This window comes from Poromitra crassiceps (assembly GCF_964638095.1).
Source record: "Poromitra crassiceps genome assembly, chromosome: 25".
In the NCBI taxonomy this organism is placed as follows: Eukaryota; Metazoa; Chordata; class Actinopteri; order Beryciformes; family Melamphaidae; genus Poromitra; species Poromitra crassiceps.
Genome location: NC_139649.1, coordinates 3,060,449 through 3,083,750, shown reverse-complemented (window position 1 = coordinate 3,083,750; position 23,302 = coordinate 3,060,449). Strand labels below are relative to the sequence as shown.

The following is a 23,302-nucleotide window of genomic DNA, read 5'->3' as shown; positions in this document are numbered from 1 at the left end:
TTAGCACTGCAAAACCACAGTAGGGGGCGCTATGCAAAGTCTGTGTGTGTGGGGTGGGGTGGGTTGGGGGGTCTGTGTGTGTTGGGGGGGGGGGGGGTGGCATGGTATCGGTCGGCCGGGGCCTTCGGCCTATCGTGCCGCACTTTGGTGACACAAAACACAACGCAAAACATGACTTCCTACCCGCCCGCCCGCCCACCTAGGCAATTTTATTATAGGACTGAGACTTCTATCTGACACAGAGACACTGAGGAACCAGCCCCCCAGCAAGTAAACACAGGATAGAGTGGTTCAGTGAATGTAGAGTGGAAGGTGTAGAGGTGGCTCAGTGTATCAGAGGAAACTGTGTAGAAGGACAGAGAGCCAGCAGGCCAGTCCAGATACACTGCTACTCTGTTAGAGTCAGAGGAGGGGAGCACTATGTCTGTTCTTTGTCTGTTGTGCCAGGCAGTGTATCGAGCATCAGAGTCAGGATCATCAGAGCAGGACAGTTCCCAGGAGTTTTCATTGCCTCCAAGCCTGGATTCAGGACCCGTTCCTCTCCTGCTGATTCCTCTGTAAGTCACTCCCATAGAAACCCTTCCTTCCCACTCGAGCTCCCAGTAACAGCGACCAGTCAGACCATCTCTACACAGCACCTGCCACATGGAGTCAAATCTTTCTGTGTGATCAGGATATGGCTGCTCTTCTTTCACCTTCGTCACCTTTTTGTTGTCTTCAGAGAGGAGGAGTCTTCTCTGTGCTGTGTTTGGGTCCAGTGTGAGTTCATGGCCATCTGATGGAGAGAACAAGACTCAATAGAGCAGCATCTTCCCATCTAAGACATCTGCTGTGTTTATTATGCCTCCGCCGGCGATAGCCAGGCCGGAGGCATTATCGATGCGGGTTGTCCGTCCATACGTACGTACGTCCGTCTGCCCGTCTGTCCGTACGAGGTTTGTTAACGCGATATCTGAGGAACACCTAGACGGAATTTCATCAAATTTGCCTTAAACATCCACTTAGACTCAAGGATGATCTGATTAGATTTTGGTGGTCAAAGGTCAAGGTCACTGTGACCTCTCGAACACCATTTTAAAGCTTGTTAACGCAATATCTCAGGAATGCCTTGGCGGAATTTAATCAAATTTGCCTCAAACATCGACTTGGACTCAAGGATGAACTGATTAGATTTTGGTGGTCAAAGGTCAAAGGTTAAGGTCACTGTGACCTCTCGAACGCCATTTTCAAGCTTGTTAACGCGATATCTCAGGAATGCCTTGACGGAATTTCATCAAATTTGCCTCAAACATCGACTTGGACTCAAGGATGAACTGATTAGATTTGGGTGGTCAAAGGTCAAAGGTTAAGTCAAGTCAAGTCAAGTCAAGTCAAGTTTATTTATATAGCCCTAATTCACAAGCATGTCTCAGAGGGCTTCACAGAAAATATGTCTAGCTAATTCTAGCTGACACAACAGTAGCAAATTACAGAATAAAGATAACATTTTGAACAATTGATAGAGAAATATAGAAAATATAGAAATGAAGGATATAGCAGAGGGGAGAGCAGGAGAAGGGAGGAGAGCAGGGGGAATGTGAGAGAGTGATGGGGTGGGGAGGGAATGGGAAATGTTGGAGGGTATAGGAGGTGTGGAAGGGGCAAGAGGAGAGAGCAGGAGAGGGGAAAGGGGGGGGACGGGGGGGGGGTGTGGGGGAGAAGAGAGCAGGGGGAGGGAGGAGGTGGGGAGAGAATGGGAAATGTGGGAGAGGAGAGAGCGTATGGAAGAGTATGGGAGTATAGGTCACTGTGACCTCTCGAACGTCATTTTCAAGCTTGTTAACGCGATATCTCAGGAATGCCTTGACGGAATTTAATCAAATTTGCCTGAAACATCGACTTGGACTCAAGGATGAACTGATTAGATGTTGGTGGTCAAAGGTCAAAGGTCAAGGTCACTGTGACCTCTCGAACGCCATTTTCATGCTTGTTAACGCGATATCTCACGAATGCCTTGACGGAATTTCATCAAATTTGCCTCAAACATCGACTTGGACTCAAGGATGAACTGATTACATTTTGGTGGTCAAACTTCAAGGTCACTATGACCTCATGAATGCCATTCCCAGGTTCGTTAACGCAATATCTCAAGAACGGCTTGATAGAATTTCTTCTGATTTGGCTCAAACATCGACTTGGCCGCAAGGATGAACTGATTCCATTTCTGTTATCAAAGGTCAAAGGTCAAGGTCACTGTGACCTCTCGAATGCCATTTTCAAGCTTGTTAACGCGATATCTCAGGAATGTCTTGATGGAATTTCTTCGAATTTGCCTCAAACGTCCACTTGGACTCAAGGACATTTTGGTGGTCAAAGTTCAAGGTCACTGTGACCTCACACACCCAATTTTCAAGCTCTGTAACGCAACATCTCACGAGTGCCTTGACGGAATTTCTTCCAATTTGCCTCAAATGGCGATTTGGACTGTAGAATTAACTAATGGCTGAGGCATAAGTCCGCGTTGCGGTCGTTCTAGTTATTAGTTGATTTACTAAGAGTTTGACTGTTCATTTCACCATAGACACATTTAGTTAGTATTTGACTGAATAGATGTCACATGCATGAGTTCTATTTAAATAGAAATTGAATATCTTCATGAATCAAACTAAATATACACTTACACTTCATCAAAGCTGGTTTCAGTTTCAACCACCGCACTGCATCTTGGTCCACACTGGGGGGGGGGGGGGGGGGTAAATAATACAAATTAATAAATAACATAAGTAAAGTAACACAGAAACAAATGTCACTGTAAAATATTTGAGTATAAAATAAAGAACACTGTCTAGAAAAGGTCCCTTTCTTCAACTCATGCCCAATTGCTAGGGTGGAGACTTCATGGGTGCTTTTTTTTATTGTGACCAGACATGTCAACTCATGGCACGTCATCCACATCATCAGTGGGTATAGTATGACATCACTTGACGATTGTGGGGCGTGACATGACATCATCAGGGGTTATGACATGCTGCCACTCAAGCACTCAATGATGATGTCATCAGTGAGTGATGACATCAGTGAGTTATGTCACCAGATTATGTATTTGGTCGGGGGCAGCCCCAGTGGAATGTAAACATTGTCACACCGAATGGAAACAAATAAATAACCTTCATAACGTCTGTATGACTGATTTTCCATAAGATGTCACTCATATCCACCATGACACATTGTTCAATATTCCTCATCTTCTCACTGTGACAGAAAATGTATGTGACTCTCAGCCTTCTAGCAGATATTGCCTCTCCATACCTGAGAGAGTCCAGTCTCCAGCGTGGATCCTCTAGTCCATCAGAGAGAAGCTTCACCCCTGAGGCACCTGGATGATTGTAGCTCAGGTCCAGCTCTCTCAGATGGGAGGGGTTGGAGCTCAGAGCGGAGGCCAGAGATGCACAGCCTTTCTCTGTGATCAGACAGCCTGACAGCCTGCGCGCGCACGCACGCACACACGCACACGCACACGCACACACACACACACACACACACACACACACACACACACACACACACACACACACACAAAACAAGCTGCATGTTAGATATTTTTTACGGCTCTGAAATGAGTTGGGAAATGTCAATGTCAATGTTTTTTTGTTTTTGTTTTTTCCCCTTTTCTGTCAATGTGCATGGCCAATTACGCCTGCCTAAGCAGATCCAGTCGCTGCTCCACACCCTCTGCTGATCTGGAGAGGGTCTAGAGACTCCTCTGATGCATATGGAGTCGCCAGCTGCTTCTTTTCACCTGACAGTGAGGGGTTTCACTGGGAGGACGTAACGCATACAGCAGAATGCGTTATTCCCCCCAGTTCCCTTCCCTGCTGAACAGGCCCCCCGACCGACCAGAGGCACTAGTGCAGCGAACAGGACACACACCCTATCCAGCTTCCCACCCGCAGACACGGCCAATTGCACGACCAAGCCGGAGGTAACAAGGGGCCAATCACCAGAAGGATAAATCGGTAAAAGCACACTTTCAGAATTCACTCAAAATAGTGCATATTCTAAGATATAATTATGCTGCATATGATTTCACTCACAAAAGTAAAAATATGTTAATAATTATGCACTGTGACGTTTTGGATCTTATATTTACCTTGTAAGACTCTGCTCTTTTCTTTTTATCCATTTACTGTATGTAAAGCACTTTGAATGACCTATGTGTATGAAATGTGCTAAATTTGCCTTGCCTAAATGTTGGCATTTACAGCTGGTTTAAAAAAACATGTCAGCAGACAAAATCCTCCCCAGGTCAGATGTTTATTTACTGACATTAACCTGCATGTGAAGCAAGATTTAAAACATCTGTTGCAGAGCAAGATGGTCACCAGCAAGTTGTCACGTCCGTTCACTGTCCTTGTTTGAACATAAGTCCTTTAACTGTGGTTTCTTACAAGTTTCTTCACAAGTGATTTTACCTGGTTAAATAAAGTTCAAATGAAAAAAACAGACTGAAGAACCCGGACCTGAGAGACTGTTTGGGAGAGCACAGACCTTAGTTTGGAGAAATTTGTCAAATGAATTGAGAAAAACTGTAAATGGATCTGACCTGAGAGTCTCCAGTCTACAGTGTGGATTCTCCAGTCCCGCAGAAAGCAGAATCACTCCAGAATCTTGAAGGTAATTGTAACTCAGGTCCAGCTCTCTCAGACTGGAGGACTGGGAACTGAGAACTGCTGACAAGTCCTGACAGCATTTCTCTGTGAGCTTGTTTTCATTCAACCTGACCAAAAGAATATATATTCAATACAACATTTCCTTCATATTGTATCTCTCCAGAGTGACTGTCACAGAGCAGGAATGTTCAGAGTCATATTTAAGTACATTTAGACAGGGAACGTTTATGTTTTAGAGCTCAAACATGATGCTCCAACAGTGTATAAAACAAGACGAATACAACACAATACCTTTTTATCAAAGGTTTATACCATACAAATTAATTGTTTCACCAATGCATAAATATATGGCCATTAATAATAATAATGATACTAATACTACTACTAATAATAATAATAACAGAAGACATCAAAACCAGCATATTGTTAAACAAAAGCATGATAACCTAATCTTACCTGAGAGTTCCCAGTCTACAGTGTGGACTCTCCAGTCCAGCAGAGAGAAGCTTCACACTTGAATCTTGCAAGTCGTTGTGACTCAGGTCCAGTGTTCTCAGACTAGAGGACTGGGAGCTGAGAACTGAGGCCAGAGCTTCACAGCTTCTCTCTGACAGCCGGCAGACACTCAGCCTGAAGGACATGAAAATGTAACGCTGTTATATTTAAATGTCAATGTCAAATTACTACTAATACTGATTCCGTATGTATGTATCAATCCATAAAGCAGTTTACAGTGTGCTTTGCATAGATACAGTCAATGTCTCATCATAGACACTGGGGTATCTGGCTGGGGGCGTGGTCAGGGTGGGGTAAATCCTGTTCTCCCCATTCAGCATAGTTAGCATTTAGCTGCTAGCCCAGCCCAGGCAGACATTATCAGAGATTCAACCACAGCAGTAAACGCACATCTGAACAGACGTCTATGTACTTGCTGTTGAATCTCCAATCCTGTAGTGTAGAGCCGCAGCACTGCCTTTGGTGACTCAGCCCATTGATATATATGGGGGTTTTATATGGGGGTTTTTATGCTAAAAGATGTATACACACATGGTACTGTAAGGTGAGTTGGATAAATACCTACACCAAATGGCATTTTCTATGCTTTACAAAATGCCATAAAAAGAATAGTAATAAAGTAGATTTAAAGTGTCATAAAAGATTAGCTTGATCCCTCAGGAAGGCATTCACAATCTAGAGAGGCCCTGATGGCAAAAGTGTTTTCACCTTCAGTCTTGAGTCTAGACTGAGACAAAGTCAGAAGGACCTGAAGATCTCAGCTTGCTCTCTGGCTCTACATGTAACGAAGAGCTCTGCAGTGTACTGTAACTCATGGACAAAACCAGCCATTGTTGAGTGACATCACGGATGACAGTCTATGATTGCTCGAGTGCGGATTTCTTTTCTTTTCGTTTTTTGCACTAGATTCATTCCAGACCCCTGAAAAGTGTTTTGGCAAATGTTGGAGGCGATCGAAGCAACGGTGCGGATAGCATAGGATTAAGATAGGATGTAGTTAAAATCTTAGCTGCTCTATTCAGAACAACCTGGCGATGTGAGTGACTTTTGACTGAGACGAGAATAGAGAGTCCAGTAATCTAAAAGCCATATCAGAGCATGGGGGATCATCTCTAGATCACGCAGTTTCATGGCTGTGTATATGATCAGTACTATACTACTATAGTACTATATTACTATTCCTATGTAAAATATGCTCAGGAATGTAAAACTTGCATGGTCACCCTTTACAGATACAGGAATTATGGACCTGGGAGAGAGATGTTAGTTTGGAGAAATGTGTTGAATGAATTGAGAGAAACTGGAACTGGATCTGACCTGAGAGTCTCCAGTCTACAGTGTGGACTCCCCAGTCCAGCAGAGAGCAGCTTTACACATGGATCCTGCAAGTCATTGTTACTCAGGTCCAAGTCTCTCAGACTAGAGGACTGGGAGCTGAGAACTGAGGCGAGAGCTTCACAGCTTCTCTCTGACAGCTGACATCCGCTGAGCCTGAAGAAGAATTAGTGGTGAAGACAAACAATTAATTTGAAATTCTTTATTTTTTATGTTCAGTGTGAATAGTAAGCTTAAAATATGGAATCTATCCAGTTATATATGGACCTACAGAGATGTATTGGAGGCATTGACCACTGGCAGCAGCCTCAGAAGAGCCTCCTCTGAAGCAGAGTATTTCTTCAGTTCAAACACATCCAGGTCTTCTTCTGATGATAGTAGGATGAAGACCAGAGCTGACCACTGAGCAGGGGAGAGTTCCTCTGTGGAGAGACTTCCTGATCTCAGGTACTGTTGGATCTCCTCCACTAGGGAATGGTCATTCACCTCATTCAGACAGTGGAACAGATTGATGCTTCTCTCTGGAGACAGATTCTCCCTGATCTTCTCCTTGATGTACAGGACTGTTTCCTGATTGGTCTGTGAGCTACTTCCTTTCTGTTTCAACAGGCCTCGTAGCTGACTCTGATTGGTTTGCAGTGAAAGGCCCAGGAGGAAGCGGAGGAACAAGTCCAGGTGTCCATTTGGACTCTGTAAGGCCTTGTCCACAGCAGTCTGGTAGAGGTCATTTACCTGAGATTTGACTCCGAAAAAGACAGACCACCAGGATGTCCACCAGGATGTCCACCAGGATGTCCACCAGGATGTTGATTGTTGATCTGACAGCAGATTGTCACCAGAGTCGATGAATGAGACGATGACATGAACAGCAGCCAGAAACTCTTGAATGCTCAGATGGACAAAGCAGAAGACCTTGTCCGGGTAGAGCTCACCCTCCTCTTTAAAGATCTGTGTCAACACCCCTGAGTACACTGAGGCTGCTGTGATATCAATGCCACACTCCATCAGGTCAGCTTCATAGAAGATCAGTTTGCCTTTCTCCAGCTGCTCAAAAGCCAGTTTTGCCAGAGAGAGAATCATCTCCCTGCTCTCTGTAGTCCAGTATGGATCTTTCTCGTCTCTCATATGCCACTTCGCATTTGTTTGTTTGGACTGAACCACCATGAGGTAGATGTACATCTCAGTCAGTGTCTTGGGCAAGTCTCCTCCCTCACTGGTTTGCAACACATGGTCCAGAACTGTAGCAGTGATTGAGCAGAAAACTGGGATGTGGCACATGATGTGGAGGGTTCGTGATGTCTTGATGTGGGAGATGATTCTGCTGGCCTGCACCTCATCTCTGAATCTCTTCCTGAAGTACACTTCTTTCTGTGGGTCAGTGAAGCCTCTCACCTCTGTCACCATGTCAACGCACCCAAGAGGGATCTGATAGGCTGCTGCAGGTCGTGTGGTTATCCAGCGGAGAGCAGAGGGAAGCAGTTCGCCCCTGATGAGGTTTGTCAGCAACACATCCACTGAGGTCGACTCTGTGACATCAGTCAGGATATCATTGTTGTGGAAGTCTAGAGGAAGTCGACACTCATCCAGACCGTCAAAGATGAACAAAACCTGGAACTCGTCAAACCTGCAGATTCCTGCTTCTTTGATATCATTAAAGAAGTGATGAAGAAGTCCCACCAAGCTGTACTTTTTCCCTTCCAGCCGATTCAGCTCTCGGAAAGTGAATGGAAATATGAACTGTATATCCTGGTTGGCTTTGTTTTCAGCCCAGTCCAGAGTGAACTTCTGTGTTAAGACTGTTTTCCCAATGCCAGCCACTCCCTTTGTCAGCAATAATCTGGTTGGTGCATCTCTTCCTGGTAAGGGTTTGAAGATGTCTTCGCATTTGATTGGTGTTTCTGGTCTCACTGGTTTCCTGGATGCTGCTTCAATCTGTATGACCTCATGCTCATAGATGACCTCCCCACTCCCTCCCACTGTGATGTAGAGCACTGTGTAAATCTGATTCAGAAGTGTCTTGTTTCCTTCTTGAACAATCCACTCGAACACACACACAAACTTCTGCTTCAGGGTAGATTTGTGTTTACGCTGGCACGCTGCAGCAGGAGTTTCTGAAAGAACAAACAACAAATTCAATCAATGAGAGGTGAGTAAAGAGTAATGGAAACATTTACACATAATTTACACATTCCCAACACCATGGACTCTATTAAGCTCATTAACTGGTGGTGGTGGGGTCAAACAGGTCCTGAGTGGGTGTAAGGCAGGGTCGGAAATTAGCGGGGGCTCAGGGCAAAATTCCCATAAGAAAATCTAAAATGACCCTTGGAATTGGAACGACAGGGGCTTTTAAATACCCCTGTAAAATAAAGCGTTAACTTTCTGTATTTTAACGTTACTCTGTCTTTGCAAAGGGTGTCTGGATTTTGGCCTGTATTTGCAAAGCGCGACAAGGAATAAGTAGCATTTATTGATTTTTTATTTGTATTATCTTTTGTGTGTGTGTGTGTGTGTGTGTGTGTGTGTGTGTGTGTGTGTGTGTGACTGATAATCATCAGCTAAATTGTCATGATTGGCAGAGCCCTACTCGGCAATCAATAAAGTATATTAAAATCGAAATAAATTACATAAATACAAATACAACAAACACATAAACTCAGAAGGCCGCCTGTCTCTCTTCAGACATCTATTGCTGGGATGTTGGCCAACAAAAGTAGATATATAAATGTTACAGCCTGCACTCTGTATAAATTGTTGGTTAAAGAAGAAAATCTTCCCATGACATACCTTTGGGTCCTGAGCTGCTGTCTGACAAACGCTGCACTAGATCGATCCTGTTCATCTTCATTAAAACCCTATTGGCCACCTCCTGGCAGCGTTGGTAGTAGGTCTGTACCAACTTATCTACGGTGTCCATCCTGTCTGCCTTCTCCAGTTGGCTCGTTGGGATGGCTTGGAGACCTTGCAGGATCTCAGCCTGCGGCAGGTACCACTTGAATGTCTTGAAGTCTTGGTCTTCCAAATCACCCAGAATCTCCAAGAGCTTCTCTTGATCTGCCAACAAAAGTAGATATAACAATGATACATCCTGCACGTTGTATAAATTGTTGATATAAAATGTTGCATAATAAATCATTATATGTGATGCATGATTGCATAAGTTTGATCAAACGTCCACGAAAAAAAACAATCTTCCCATGACTTACCTGAGCAGGGCTTTGACAAACTCCGCCCTAGATCAGTCCTGATCTTCATCAAAACCTTTCTGGTTACCTCCACAGAGGTAACCAGGTTGTAGGTCTGCACCAGCAGATTTATCGTGTCTGGCCTGTGTGCCTTCTGCAGTCGGCTCTGCGGGATGGCTGGCAAACCTTCCAGGATCTCCTCATTCAACAGGAATGACTTGAACTTCTCAAACTCTTTATCTCCCAACTCCTCCAGTGCTTCTAAGAGCTTCTCTTTACTATCGGCCATTGTTGCTCCCTGTTAAAATCACAGGAAATATTCAACTCCGAGATCAATTATGCAATTTTCCCACAGGAATGACTAAGATTCATCTCTTCGCAAGATCCATTTATCAGCCAGGTCACACAAGCAATCAATTATATTGTCTGACCTTATGTAGCCCTTCATTACAAACACACAGTAGCCATATATTAACTAACATACAGAGTTACAAAACACCCTCTGGTGGTGAAATGTGAAAATGGTGCTTTGAGGCACCAGGATTTTTCCTTTTTCTTTCCAGGATTGGAGACAGCCTTGATTCTAGAGATTCCTTCGTCAGTTCTGGTGTCTGTGTTCATTTGATCTGAAGCTAATGTCACTTCCTCATAACTTCACTATCAAAGTCTACAATCTACATCAGTCTGACAACTTCCTTGACAATCAGCTGTCCAACTCAGCCTACATCGCAGCTAACTGCCCGCTCCTGTAGGTTCTCCCTGTACAACATCTGCAAAATCCGTTTCTCACAAGGGAAGCAACACAACTCCTGGTCCAGGCACTTGTCATTTCTCGCTTGGACTACTGTAATGTTCTTCTGGCTGGGCTACCTGCTGTAGCCATCCGACCGCTTCAGCTCATTCAGAACGCTGCAGCCCGTTTGGTGTTCAACCAACCAAAATTCTCTCATGTCACTCCCCTCTTCCGTGACCTTCACTGGCTTCCCATCTCGGCTCGCATCAAATTCAAGACACTGGTACTGGCCTACAGGGCAGTCCACGTGTCAGCCCCTTCCTATCTGCAGTCCATGGTCAAGTTCCAAACTTCTCATCGCTCCCTCCGCTCCTCCACCCGTCCAGATCGCCTCGCTCCTCCACCGCTACGTGGGCTCAAAAGTCGCTCGTCCCGATCGCGACTCTTCTCGTCCCTGGCCCTTCAATGGTGGAATGAGCTCCCCCCTTCGGTCAGAACGGCCGAATCACTGCCAATCTTTCGGCGGAGACTAAAAACTCACCTTTTCAGGCTACACCTGGGCCCTTCTTGAACTAACATCTATTAAAAAAAACTACTAATGCTACATGTTACTTATTCCTTCTCAAACTACTTCCTACATGGTGCTTGTAGCGAAGCTAGTGTGCTCGCTAGGGGCAAAGCCTTTGGGCTTGCCTCGTGAAGTGTGCTGGATCGTGTATGAAGGCTCACGGGCTGTGATCGATCAGAATCACGGAGATGGAGATAGGGACCGACTGGTCGGTCCTGGGACGCGGTTGAATTACCACTGTTGACCTGTCTGGGTGTAAGGCAGTTGGTCACCAGGGCCTGGCTGGTTGTAAGACAGCAGGGGTTCAGTTCAGGTCCGCAATTGGTTGTGCTAATGGTTGACATTATTAAGGGAGTAAGAATGCCTGAAGAAGTATGGAAGTCGAAGGAATCAAGCAGGAATCTCTCGGATGTGGTGTAGCGTCACGGAACACTTGTTTATATGGTCGCGTTCCGGTGTATGACATCACGTCATTGGTGATGTCACAACGTTCGAGGGAACTATGACATCATCGGTGTTATGTCTGACATCGCCGATGACCTCACAGGTGAACTCTATGCTATGACATCATTGTCATCGTTGATGATGTCATCATCATTACGTCGTTGGCGCGCCGGCTGGTAGGCATCGACTGCCCCAAGAACAGGCCTGACGGTGGGCCATTATGGACCGTTTCTACAGTGCTAGTCTATCAAAATAGCTTAGCTGTCATTGATTGTGTTGCATAGTGGTTTTCTGTACTGTTGACAAGTCGCTTTGGACAAAAGCGTCTGCTAAATGACGTAATGTAAATGTAAATGCAAACTAGGGCTGGGCAACATATCGATATTTTATCGATATCGTAATATGAGAGTAGATATCGTCTTAGATTTTGGATATCGTAATATCGTGATATGGTCTTTTCCTGCATTACAGTAAAGTGATGTAATTTCCTGAATTCACCAGACTGTTCTATTTGCCTTTACTCACTATAATGACTAACATTATAGCCACATTACTGATGATTATTTATCAAAAAATCTCATTGTGTAAATATTTTGTTAAAGCGCCAAGTAAACCACCAAATAAACATTTAGCCCACTTTGTAGAAAATGCCGAGATATATATCGTGTATTGCCATTATTCCGCCTAAAAATATCGAGATATGATTTTTGGTGCATATCGCCCAGCCCTATTGACAACAAACCCTAACCCTGAGGCCAGAAACCAGGGGCAAAATGCATAAAACTGTGTATATTTTGGTATCGAAATCTGTATACACCCAAATTCACATGAACACAGTCTTTTCGTCAGATTGATAAAACCTCACAGTACATGGATTTTTATACTTTTGGAAACCTGTGTGGAAAGCGGAGGTGTCAAAGATGTGTACCAGTACGCACATTCTCACTACCCGTGGATTTTCAAAAAGTCCGAAACCTGTGTGGAAAGTGGTGCAGCACACATCTCATGTGTAGGCATGGTTTATACATTTTGCTCCTGGTCTGGCAGAGACACCACAGGTGATGTAGTTCTAATATGTGTCCAATAGATGGAGACATTAACCACATCATCTACAGTGAACTAGACAGCAGACCAGCACACACATGTAATGATGGAGGAGACATTAATAGTTTAGACTCGAAAATATAAATGTCTCCTCCAACAATCTCTAAAGTTTAGAGTTTGTACTATCTGTTGATGACATTGTTTTACTTGTGTGTGTGTGTGTGTGTGTGTGTGTGTGTGTGTGTGTGTGTGTGTGTGTGTGTGTGTGTGTGTGTGTGTGTGTGTGTGTGTGTGTGTGTGTGTGTGTGTGTGTGTGTGTGTGTTCTGAATCCACCTGCCCAGGGACTCCAGATGGAAATTAGCCTATGGCTAAATCTGTTACAATGCATCTCTTCCCCTATGGGGTGTAATGTTTTTTTGTATCCGCTCGCTGCCAAATAAACTAATAAACTAAACTACTTTGCACTTTATTTTCTGTAACGTTTCTTGTATTTTAACACCTGTATTGTTTTACTGTTTTACTGTGCAAATGAATCAAGCTAAAATAAGTGTTTTCCTGCTTTGCTAAAGATGTTGTTGATGCCAATGAAGTGACGCCCATCTCCTAACTGCATCCTTGTGATAAGGAGCGATGTCGGAGCCATGTGCTTATCTGGAATGGCGGTTGGCCAACATATTAGGCAATGAAAATATGCAAGAGAGTGTCACAGTTATATAAAACAGGCTGTTTATCCTGGACAGGCCACTTAAAAAAGAAGAACGTCAGACATAAATGAAAAGCATACCCACTTCTCCATGCACCACAACACTGCCGACTAACATTTAGAAGAGCGTCAAGTTGTGTTTTGAAGGTAAAAAGCAGTTCTAACTGAAAGGCTACACAGCACATCTTGCTAGAGATAAGCGAACGGCACGGCAGGCATTAACAGTCGACTAATAGTCAGTAAAGTCAAATAGGCTGGAAACTGTCACTGGTGTTACAATACCTTTAGGCGGAGAGTGGACACTCATCGGAGAGACGAGAAGTTACTGAGAAAGTGAGAGAGAGACAGAGAGAGAGAGAGGGGGAGGAGCAGAGGAAGACAGAAAGAGCAAGAGACACATAGAGACAGAGAAACCACCCCGTCCACACACACACACACACACACACACACACACACACACACACACACACACACACACACACACACACACACACAAAACCATTTTTACTCACTCTATTTCAAGCACAATTCATGTAGCTATATATTTCATTACAAAATATTGTTGGCACATGGTGGTGGTGGTGGTTGTTGTTTTAACTACTATATAACATTACAGTAACATACTGTAAGGTTTTATTGTTTGCATGCATGTAACAAACTGTGGGCCCAATCGTCATCAAGTGCTATCTGCTTTTTGCGCTTGCGCCCCGGTTTGCACGCCGTAACGCCGTGTCTATGCTATCGTGGATGATCGCATAGACTGCCATTTTGCGCTCCGTCCACAATAGCAGATGCTTTTGTGGCAGTTTTTCCACCTCAGCGCAGCTGTGGGTGTGCCGTATGCAGCGCAGTGTAGGGGAAATCCTTGTATACATCATTACGCACGGATGTCCCATTAAAATAGGACATCCAGGACATCAAATTCTGCTGCTAAAAATTGCAGAACAGCAGATTATTCAGTGAGGCAATGAACTATTATTCACTGTAAAACTTATCACATGTGTGGAAAGTGGTGCAGCTTCTCGTGTGTACACATTTTGCTCCTGGTCTGGCTGAGACGCCACAGATCAGGTGATGGATGTAGTTCTAATATGCGTCCACTAGATGGAGACATTAACCACATCATCTACAGTGAGTGAACTACAGCAGACCAGCACACATTTCACACATGAACTCCGGATCAGGTCAGGGTTGCCCCCCACTGAGCCTGCCCCGGATGATAGGTGAAGTGTACCCTTTCACACATGAGGCATGTTGCATTCACACATGAGTAGCACCTCCGCAGAGTTTGTAAAGTAGAGAGGGGGCGGGCGGCGTGGGCGGGGGAATTTGGGCATGACCACACAGTTGTGAAAACTAAAAATACATAATGGGCGATAACTGCCTAACGTTCACGGCATATAATCGTTTGCGCATAACGTTAGTAAGTAATTAATTAAACAACCCTACAACTCACGCCCAGATGCATCGATTTCCTCGAGTCGCAAGCAGTACAAACAAAACAGGTCTTTGCTATGTTCAGTCCTAAAATGCCTCAAACCTACTAGAATTATACAGAATACAGGAAGCTAGACGTTTTTACCTTCAAAATAAAATAAATGTTGTATTACTTAGTAACAAAAAATCAGAATGTCGACTCACTACGGGTTAAAATTGACTTTTCGAAGGGAGCAGATATTCTTCCAGTTTATCTCCGTTCTGTATCTTTCGAAACACACACAAAAAAACATTACACGTGCATTTACTTTATTTAATTGCCATTATTGCGAAGGTTATACCCGGAAGTGTTCGTTTTATACTGCCTGACTTGACGCTACTTGGAATTTGCGCGAACGCTGTGTAAACGTTGAATCAAAGACATGAACGCAACCAGATCCAGATACCCTACCTAGCGATGTCCAATACTGGGAAGCGGGACGACCCTCGCGTCCAAAAATGCTTATTAAATGTGTGTGCTGTGCGAAGCAGACATGAAATCAGATCAGAGCCATGAGCCTTTCAATCCAGCAATCCGCAACATGTTGGCTGTTGCACACGGAGCAGTTTTGAGCTTCATTTGAAAACCAAATGGCATGTGTTTTTTGCTCGCCATTCACATCGACTATTTATATAATAATAATCTGTCACGATCGTCTCTGTCCTCATGCACTCACGAGCTCACGGAGCTGTGGAGGGGGGGGGGGGGACAATACGCTTCTGCGACTACGGCTGGGGGTACACTTCCCTCCGTCTAGGACGAGGCTCCGCGGGAGCGCGCATGAGCCGCATGCAGACATTCACACATGACAGCCATCCGTATGGCCTCTAGATAACTCCTGAATTCCAAACATGTGTGAAAGCAGCAGAATGTCGTAATAGATACAGTTGGGTTTGTGTGCGAACGCCCACAAAACGTTACTTCCGGTAGCGTTGTCTCAGTAAAGCATGGGGGAAACCACCAATATATCACAATGATATATAACCCACCAGCAGAAGGCGCCGCAGCTCCACAAGAAGTCCCTGGGGCACCCGGAGTCTCGGTGCATCCCCAGGTCAGTCAACATGGCGTGCTCAAATAACATCTACCAGACAGACACATGTGTTCCCTGTCTGCCTGGGCTGGGCTAGCAGCTAAAAGCTAGCTGTGCTGCCTGGGGACAACGGGAGGATTTCCCCCACACGCATCTAGTATGACGAGCAGGGCCGGTTCCAGAACAAGATGACTAGGGGTGCATCCTAGATAGGAAGGGGCAGAGCCCTATAATAGAAGAGTTCCGACATCTCCATTCACTCCAATGGACCAGTTTTTTTCCAGGAAGTAGAAAGTGGAACTCTTGAGTAAAAGAAGCAGCACTGTCGAGTTGCAGAAAAATAGACAGTGTTGTACTTTGAAAGGGTTTTTCATCCCTTGAAATGAATCAAATTGTACATTATCGCTTTATTTTAGCATGCAAAAGTAGCGCGAGACCCATTCCTGGCTGTTCATTGGCTAATGAGTCACACATTTTGGTCCTCCGCTGACGCCACTCTCTCTCTAGAGGACACTAGGAAGGGGTGCAGATGCCCGGCCGAGGGCCGGGCCCACTCATGTCAAAAATTTGACATGTTATTTTACTAAAAGTAATGCATTTTACCATCATTTCAAGTAGAATGATACCACCCAAGCAAGAATATTTCAAGTGTTTCAAGTGCTTTACTGAAATATTTGGACCATATAATGATAATACAATTATCTCAACCTTAAAAGGTTACATATAGGTGCCAAAAAGCCATACAATCACATCAAAGAACAAAGAAAAACAACAACTATAATTCAAGTTTAAACAGTAAGTGTGCAGCTGTAGCAAAAAAAAAAAAAAAAAAAAAACTTTTCAACTGAGCATGCAGACAATTAAAATAAGGGTGCAATGCATGCTTTTGCACCCCCGTAGAACCGGGCCTATGACGAGACACCGCCTGAATGTCACGGAGGTTGTTATTTTGTAGCTACTTTATTTTCTTCTACAACGTTTCTTGTATTTTAACACCAATTGTTTAAGTGTGACACAATGTGGACAAATTAAGAACGCTAAAAGAAGTGTTTTTCTGGTTTAGCTAAAGATGTTGATGCCAATATTGATGCCAATAAAGTGACGCCCATCTCCTAACTGCGTCTGCATCCTTGTGATAAGGAAGGAGCGATGTCAGAGCCATGTTATCTTGTTCCTGTGTAGCCTACTTGAAGTCAAGTGTGCACAGCTGCACTTACTGGCCCATTTTTTGGGTGAACTAAATGACTGTCACAGTTACAGTTACTTACAGGCTGTTTATCCTGGACATCCACTTAAAAAAGAAAGGAGTGGGACATACATTAAAAGCATGTAGGCTATACCGACTATACCACTGAGTAACATTTAGAAGAGAGTTGTGTTTTGAAGCTAAAAAGGAAACAGCATGGACACACACAACAACACATCCTGCTAGAGATAAGCTAACGGCATGCAGGCATTAACTGTCACATCAAACATCTAGCCTACTGAGAGGACAGTAAAATAGAGTGGAAACTGGTGTTACAATACCTTTAGGCGGAGAGCGGACACTGAGAGATGAGAGAAACTGACTCAACAACTCTTTTCCAAGCAGAGTCGCTATTGCCTGCTCAGAAAGTCGCTAGAAGTCGCTAGATGACGTCGCACGCTAATATGCATTGTCAAATCATGCACAAAAACCCGCCTCGGCGTAGCCTCGCCTCGGCGTAGCCGTTGTAATCATTGACTATTATGGTTATTAATAATAACCGCCTGGGGCAGATTCGGCACGCACCAAGTAAACCCTATCCTGCAGCTGTTCTGTCAGAGGAGGCGCGCTGCAGGCAGAGAGAGAGAGAGAGAGAGAGAGAGAGAGAGAGAGAGAGAGAGAGAGAGAGAGAGAGAGAGAGAGAGAGAGAGAGAGAGAGAGAGAGAGAGAGAGAGAGAGAGAGAGAGAGAGAGAGAGAGAGAGAGAGAGAGAGAGAGAGAGAGAGAGAGAGACTGTCTATATCCTACTTTTGAACTTTTGTTACCTATAGCCTTATGTAACTACAGATTTGTTTGCAAAATATAAATACATAGCTCTGTTTACACATATCTGTATTAAAACAGGCTAACATTAATAGCTGTGCTACATTTTTGTTTATAATTGTATTATTATTATTATCATATGTTAAGTTTTATATTATTATTGTGCATTTTTGTTTTGTTTCACACCTGCTTTGGCAATGTAAACATATGTTTCCCATGCCAATAAAGCCTTTTTGAAGTGAATTGAATTGAGAGAGAGAGAGAGAGAGAGAGAGAGACAGAGTCAGAGAATAGGGGCAAAATCAGAGGTGTCCAAATTCTTTCCTATGAAGGGCCAGAAATTAATCCTGGAGGGCCGTGGGCCAAAAATAGATGTTATGTTATGTGAAATTGCATTGGTGTATATATGTATTATATATCTGATCTAAAATAGAAATGTCAAAATAACGCTGCTTAACGGTACTTTTATTAATTTGCAGAGTTGATTGTCAAGGGGAAAATAAATATCCCAATGCTTCTTTCTGGGAGCATACTACTGTATTAACCCATTGATACCTGATGCAGCATTTGCGTGTATATCCCTCATTTGTGTGCGTATCCCTTTAAGACCGCGAACCGCGTCACGCGGTTCGCGGTCTTAAAGGGATACGCACACAAATGCTGCATCAGGCATCAATGGGTTAAAAGGGAAAGACACCTTTCTGACAGAAAGTGCATGCAGCTCCAGGTGCGTAGCCCTAACCCTACCCAGGGACACTGGAAGCCAGTCAGAGTTTGGAGTGCAATGTAATGTAATGTACAAATAGATTTTGACTCCCACATATTAATTTCAACGAGTTGACTGCAAACCCCTCCTTTAGGGCTTATATTACAGTAAGTATTGATTTGGCTCCACATCATTCCAATCAAAGTTAGGGAATTCCCTTTATTTGACCTTACTTTTGTTGATGCCTACAAAGCAAATGTTACGTTGTACTTGAGTTCTCCCCTGGAAATGCTTTTGTTATATAGATGGACGGTCATGGACCATTTTGTTTAAGCAAGCAGTATTCTTCCATAGTGACCCGTAGGGAGAACATTATGTTTTCATCATTGTAAAGCCACAGAACAGTACGATGATATTAACGTGATGTGTGTAGTTCTTCATAGATCTATCCTCTTCATTTTGATCTCAAAGTGCACCAGATTGATGCATTTAAATGTACAACATTTCCTTCCCCTGGTCCTGGAGCCCCTCCAAATCATGTGGGGAAATCCTGTGGGTTCCTCCCATTCCATAAATAACGCCTTGATAACATCTTGTTACAGACATATTCTGCATACCAACAGAGGCTCCTCTGAGGGCAGAGCTCAGATGGGCACAGTTTATTATTTGCTGTTTTTAATACACTGTTAATATTCATTCAGTCACAGAGTCATTGCACTAAAAAAACATAAATACACATATCTGCCTTTTAAACACGACGTGTACTCTGAGTGTCCTTATCATATCACATGTTTACTTAAGCTGCTGCTTCATCAAGTCAGCACGTTTACTCGTGTCAGCACCAGGCTCGACTAGACAGTCATGTGGACCCCAACCTTTCAATGAGCCCACTGTCAACTTACAGTATTGGATTCACTCTTAAAAGTACTCTGTTGAAGTCAACAGAGTAGTACTGGCTGGATGGTGGCTTTTACCTGCAGGTAAAAGCCACCATCCCTTGTTCATTTCCCTCATTATTAAATCTATCACAAAGGAGGAGATGTAGAAGAAAAGCAGGTGAGAATTGAGCTGTGTATTGTGTGTGTTAGAGAGTGTGGACACCACTGCCAGTAGAATGTGCAGAAATATTCCAAGGTGGAAAGGGACCCCTTCGAAAATGGCCATGCCAGTTTTTCCCCTCACCAAAATGTAGCCTAATTTGGGAGCATTTTAGTGCTTTCCCGACAAGCTAGCATGACGGGGTTAAGTTAAGTTATCCTTTATTTATCCCCTTGGGGAAATTCATCCTCTGCATTTGACCCATCCTCTACTAGGAACCTTCCTAGAACTAGGAGCAGTGGGCAGCTGCAGTGCAGCGCCCGGGGACCAACTCCACTTCTTTTGCCATTGCCTTGGTCAGGGGCACTGACAGGAGTATTAACCCTAACATACATGTCTTTAGGTGGTGGGAGGAAACCAGAGCACCCAGAGGAAACCAACACGAACACGTGGAGAACATGCAAACTCCACACAGAAAGGACCTGGGACGGACCGGGGTTTGAACCCGGGACCTTCTTGCTGTGTGTGTGTGTGTGTGTGTGTGTGTGTGTGTGTGTGTGTGTGTGTGTGTGTGTGTGTGTGTGTGTGTGTGTGTGTGTGTGTGTGTGTGTGTGTGTGTGTGTGTGTGTGTGTGTGTGTGTGTGTGTGTGTGTGTGTGTGTGTGTGTGTGTGTGTGTCTAGGTGCCATCGTTGTAGTTCAGGCAGCGCCGCAAGTGGGCGGGGGTGAACATTAAGCAGCACGATTGAAACACCACCCCGTCGGTAAACGTGAGGGAATGTCACCAAGCGACCCTGAAATAAGCGTTATTTCCGTGACATTATGACTGACTGACTAACTGACTGAGTGAGTGAATGAATGACTCACCCCAAAGAACCATCTCCTGACTATGCGCTGCGCACGTGGTATAAAAATAATCTAATCAGAGGCAATTATGTAATGTAATAAGTCGGCTAGATACATTTATATCGTGGCATGGATGTTCAGTTTGTAATGATCCAGAAAGCTTCTCTCTGGAGAAGCCTCTTTTCCCTATAACCTCCCCTCACTAAAGGACCCACAGACTTAAACTGAACACACTGTGGCCAACAGCATTACAATGTTTGGCCACAGGGGACCTCTCTTCGTTGGTTCTGGTAGGCTACTGCTGTTGTGTTCAGGTATTCTAATTCTCAGTTCTCTTTTAGTCTTGCCTAAAAAAAAAACACAGGGACATTTCCATAGGTAAATCACATGTGGTCCTACAAGTGATTCTGTCCTGAGCCCTGACTCTCACCTCTCTGCCTGTATGAGGGGGTGAAAAATCATCCCCTTTGATCAGAGCATTACAATAGATACAGTTTGAACAAGAGAAATCTCAGAGGGAGAACTTACAAAAATTAATAGGCTTAACGTAAAGGACTATTTTAACGAGTTTGTCCCTCGAGTCGTTAGAACGCTTATTCGCGAATATAGAAGGTTAGCAAACTCACGGCCGTCGGCCAACACCAGGATCACTGGACAAAACGTATCAAGTCAGTCTAAATATCAGGCTACCTCTGATGTAGCCTGGGTAAACCCATCCCCCACGTGACCTGCTCTCAGACCTGCTCTCAGTCGCTAGTGACTGGGAACTGAGAGAGCAGGTCACGTGGGGGCTGGGTTTACCTAGGCTACCTCTGATGGGCTCTGGCACCAGCCTGGCTGTCTCCCACAGCCCAACCACTATCAACCCTGTGACCTTGAGTTTGGAAAGTTTAGACACATAATATGAGATATGAAGGAGTGAGGGCACCACAGCTCTGGTGTGCTGTACTTTCACACCAATGGTGTTTTAGTCACATGACTAAGACAAGGTCACATGATGCATCAGCCAGAATCAAAGAGTGAATTGAAGAAACATTTGCAGCGCTCCTGTTAGAGAATGGAATTTCACCATTCCTCATCCGCATTATAATGATTCAAACAGCTTATATAAACCAAATGAATGAAACCAAGAGCCAGAACGATGTCTTATGAAAGTATATTTAAAGCCATAACATTCTCCTATAAACTGCGTTATAGGAGTGACTGAATCTCAATGTACCATCTGATCATGAGGAATGGTGAAATTCCATTCTCTAACAGCTGCAAAAGCCGAAACTTTCTTTCTCACGCAACACATGCAGCAGCTCGAGCCATTCTCTGTTGCTTTAGTTTCAATACAGTTTCAGTTATCATTTTTTATCGCACACACGCACACACACACACACACACACACACACACACACACACACACACACACACACACACACACACACACACACACACGCACACACACACGCACGCACGCACGCATGCACGCACACACGCACGCGCACGCACACACACACACACACACACACAGTCCAATATCATGGCCTGACACTGCAAGAATGTAAACCCAAGTTTCCTGTTTGTCTATGTGTGTGCGTGCGTGTGTGTGTGTGTGTGTGTGTGTGTGTGTGTGTGTGTGTGTGTGTGTGAGAGAGAGAGAGAGAGAACAAAGGGCTCAGTTAGACTACTGAGGTTTCCACCATTACAGATAGACAGAGATCTATAGAGAGAAGAAGCGAGAGAGGAGGAGAGAGATGGGCATATTTGTAGATTGAGAGAGATAATGTAGCGACAAGGAGAGATATACAAGGGGAGAGAGGAGAGACAAGGAGAGAGGAGAGAGACACAAGGAGAGAGAGAGGAGAGACAAGGAGAGAGGAGAGAGACACAAGGAGAGAGAGAGAGGAGAGACAAGGAGAGAGGAGAGAGATACAAGGAGAGAGAGAGAGGAGAGACAAGGAGAGAGGAGAGAGACACAAGGAGAGAGAGAGAGGAGAGACAAGGAGAGAGGAGAGAGACACAAGGAGAGAGAGGAGAGACAAGGAGAGAGATACAAAGAGAGAGAGAGACAAGGAGAGAGGAGAGAGACAAGGAGAGAGGAGAGAGACACAAGGAGAGAGGAGAGACAAGGAGAGAGATACAAAGAGAGAGAGAGAGAGAGAGGAGAGACAAGGAGAGAGGAGAGAGACACAAGGAGAGAGGAGAGAGACACAAGGAGAGAGAGCGAGCAAGCTGCACGATCACTGGAAAGACGACCTGTTAATCACCTCCAAAACATCTTTTCTATTGTTTATTTGACTGTAAATCAGTTTGGTTCATGAAGGTTTACACTGACCCATTTCAACAGAACCAGAGCCTGTAAACAGAGCCAGGGCCTGTAAACAGAAGCAGGGCCTGTAAACAGAACCAGAGCCTGTAAACAGAACCAGAGCCTGTACACAGAACCAGAGCTTGTAAACAGAACCACAGCCTGTACACAGAACCAGAGCCTGTAAACAGAACCAGGGCCTGTAAACAGAACCAGGGCCTGTAAACAGAACCAGAGTCTGTACACAGAACCAGAGCCTGTAAACAGAACCAGAGCCTGTAAACAGAACCAGGGCCTGTAAACAGAACCAGAGCCTGTAAACAGAACCAGAGCCTGTAAACAGAAGCAGGGCCTGTAAACAGAACCAGAGCCTGTAAACAGAACCACGGCCTGTAAACAGAACCAGAGCCTGTAAACAGAACCAGGGCCTGTAAACAGAACCAGAGCCTGTAAACAGAAGCAGGGCCTGTAAACAGAACCAGAGCCTGTAAACAGAACCACGGCCTGTAAACAGAACCAGGGCCTGTAAACAGAACCAGAGCCTGTAAACAGAACCAGGGCCTGTAAACAGAACCACAGCCTGTAAACAGAACCAGAGCCTGTAAACAGAACCACAGCCTGTAAACAGAACCAGAGCCTGTAAACAGAACCACAGCCTGTAAACAGAACCAGAGCCTGTAAACAGAACCAGAGCCTGTAAGCAAAAGTGGCAATGATTCAAAA

At 44.5% G+C, this 23,302-nt stretch overlaps 1 protein-coding gene across 1 annotated transcript; it reads right to left on the bottom strand.

Moving 5' to 3' along the window:
* Nucleotides 1-208: 208 nt before the first annotated feature.
* Nucleotides 209-9,760, bottom strand: LOC310798382 (NACHT, LRR and PYD domains-containing protein 3-like). Its single transcript, XM_083660934.1, has 9 exons — nucleotides 9,707-9,760; nucleotides 9,288-9,554; nucleotides 6,772-8,611; nucleotides 6,483-6,656; nucleotides 5,106-5,279; nucleotides 4,583-4,756; nucleotides 3,289-3,462; nucleotides 2,661-2,713; nucleotides 209-775 (listed from the first exon to the last, which is right to left on the bottom strand). Exons 1-9 carry the CDS (start codon nucleotides 9,753-9,755, stop codon nucleotides 213-215), a joined length of 3,468 nt encoding a protein of 1,155 aa, XP_083517060.1. The 5' UTR covers nucleotides 9,756-9,760; the 3' UTR covers nucleotides 209-212.
* Nucleotides 9,761-23,302: the final 13,542 nt, after the last annotated feature.

What these genes read in the sequence shown, in the direction of transcription:
- LOC310798382 (XM_083660934.1), bottom strand. Translation starts at nt 9,755, where the DNA reads ATGAAGATCAGGACTGATCTAGGGCGGAGTTTGTCAAAGCCCTGCTCA. An exon ending in CAGCAGCTCAGGACCCAAAG is followed by an intron (nt 8,612 to 9,287) that starts GTATGTCATGGG and finishes TTGTTCTTTCAG; the next exon opens with AAACTCCTGCTGCAGCGTGC. An exon ending in TGGAGACTGGACTCTCTCAG is followed by an intron (nt 2,714 to 3,288) that starts GTATGGAGAGGC and finishes CCCCCCCCCCAG; the next exon opens with TGTGGACCAAGATGCAGTGC.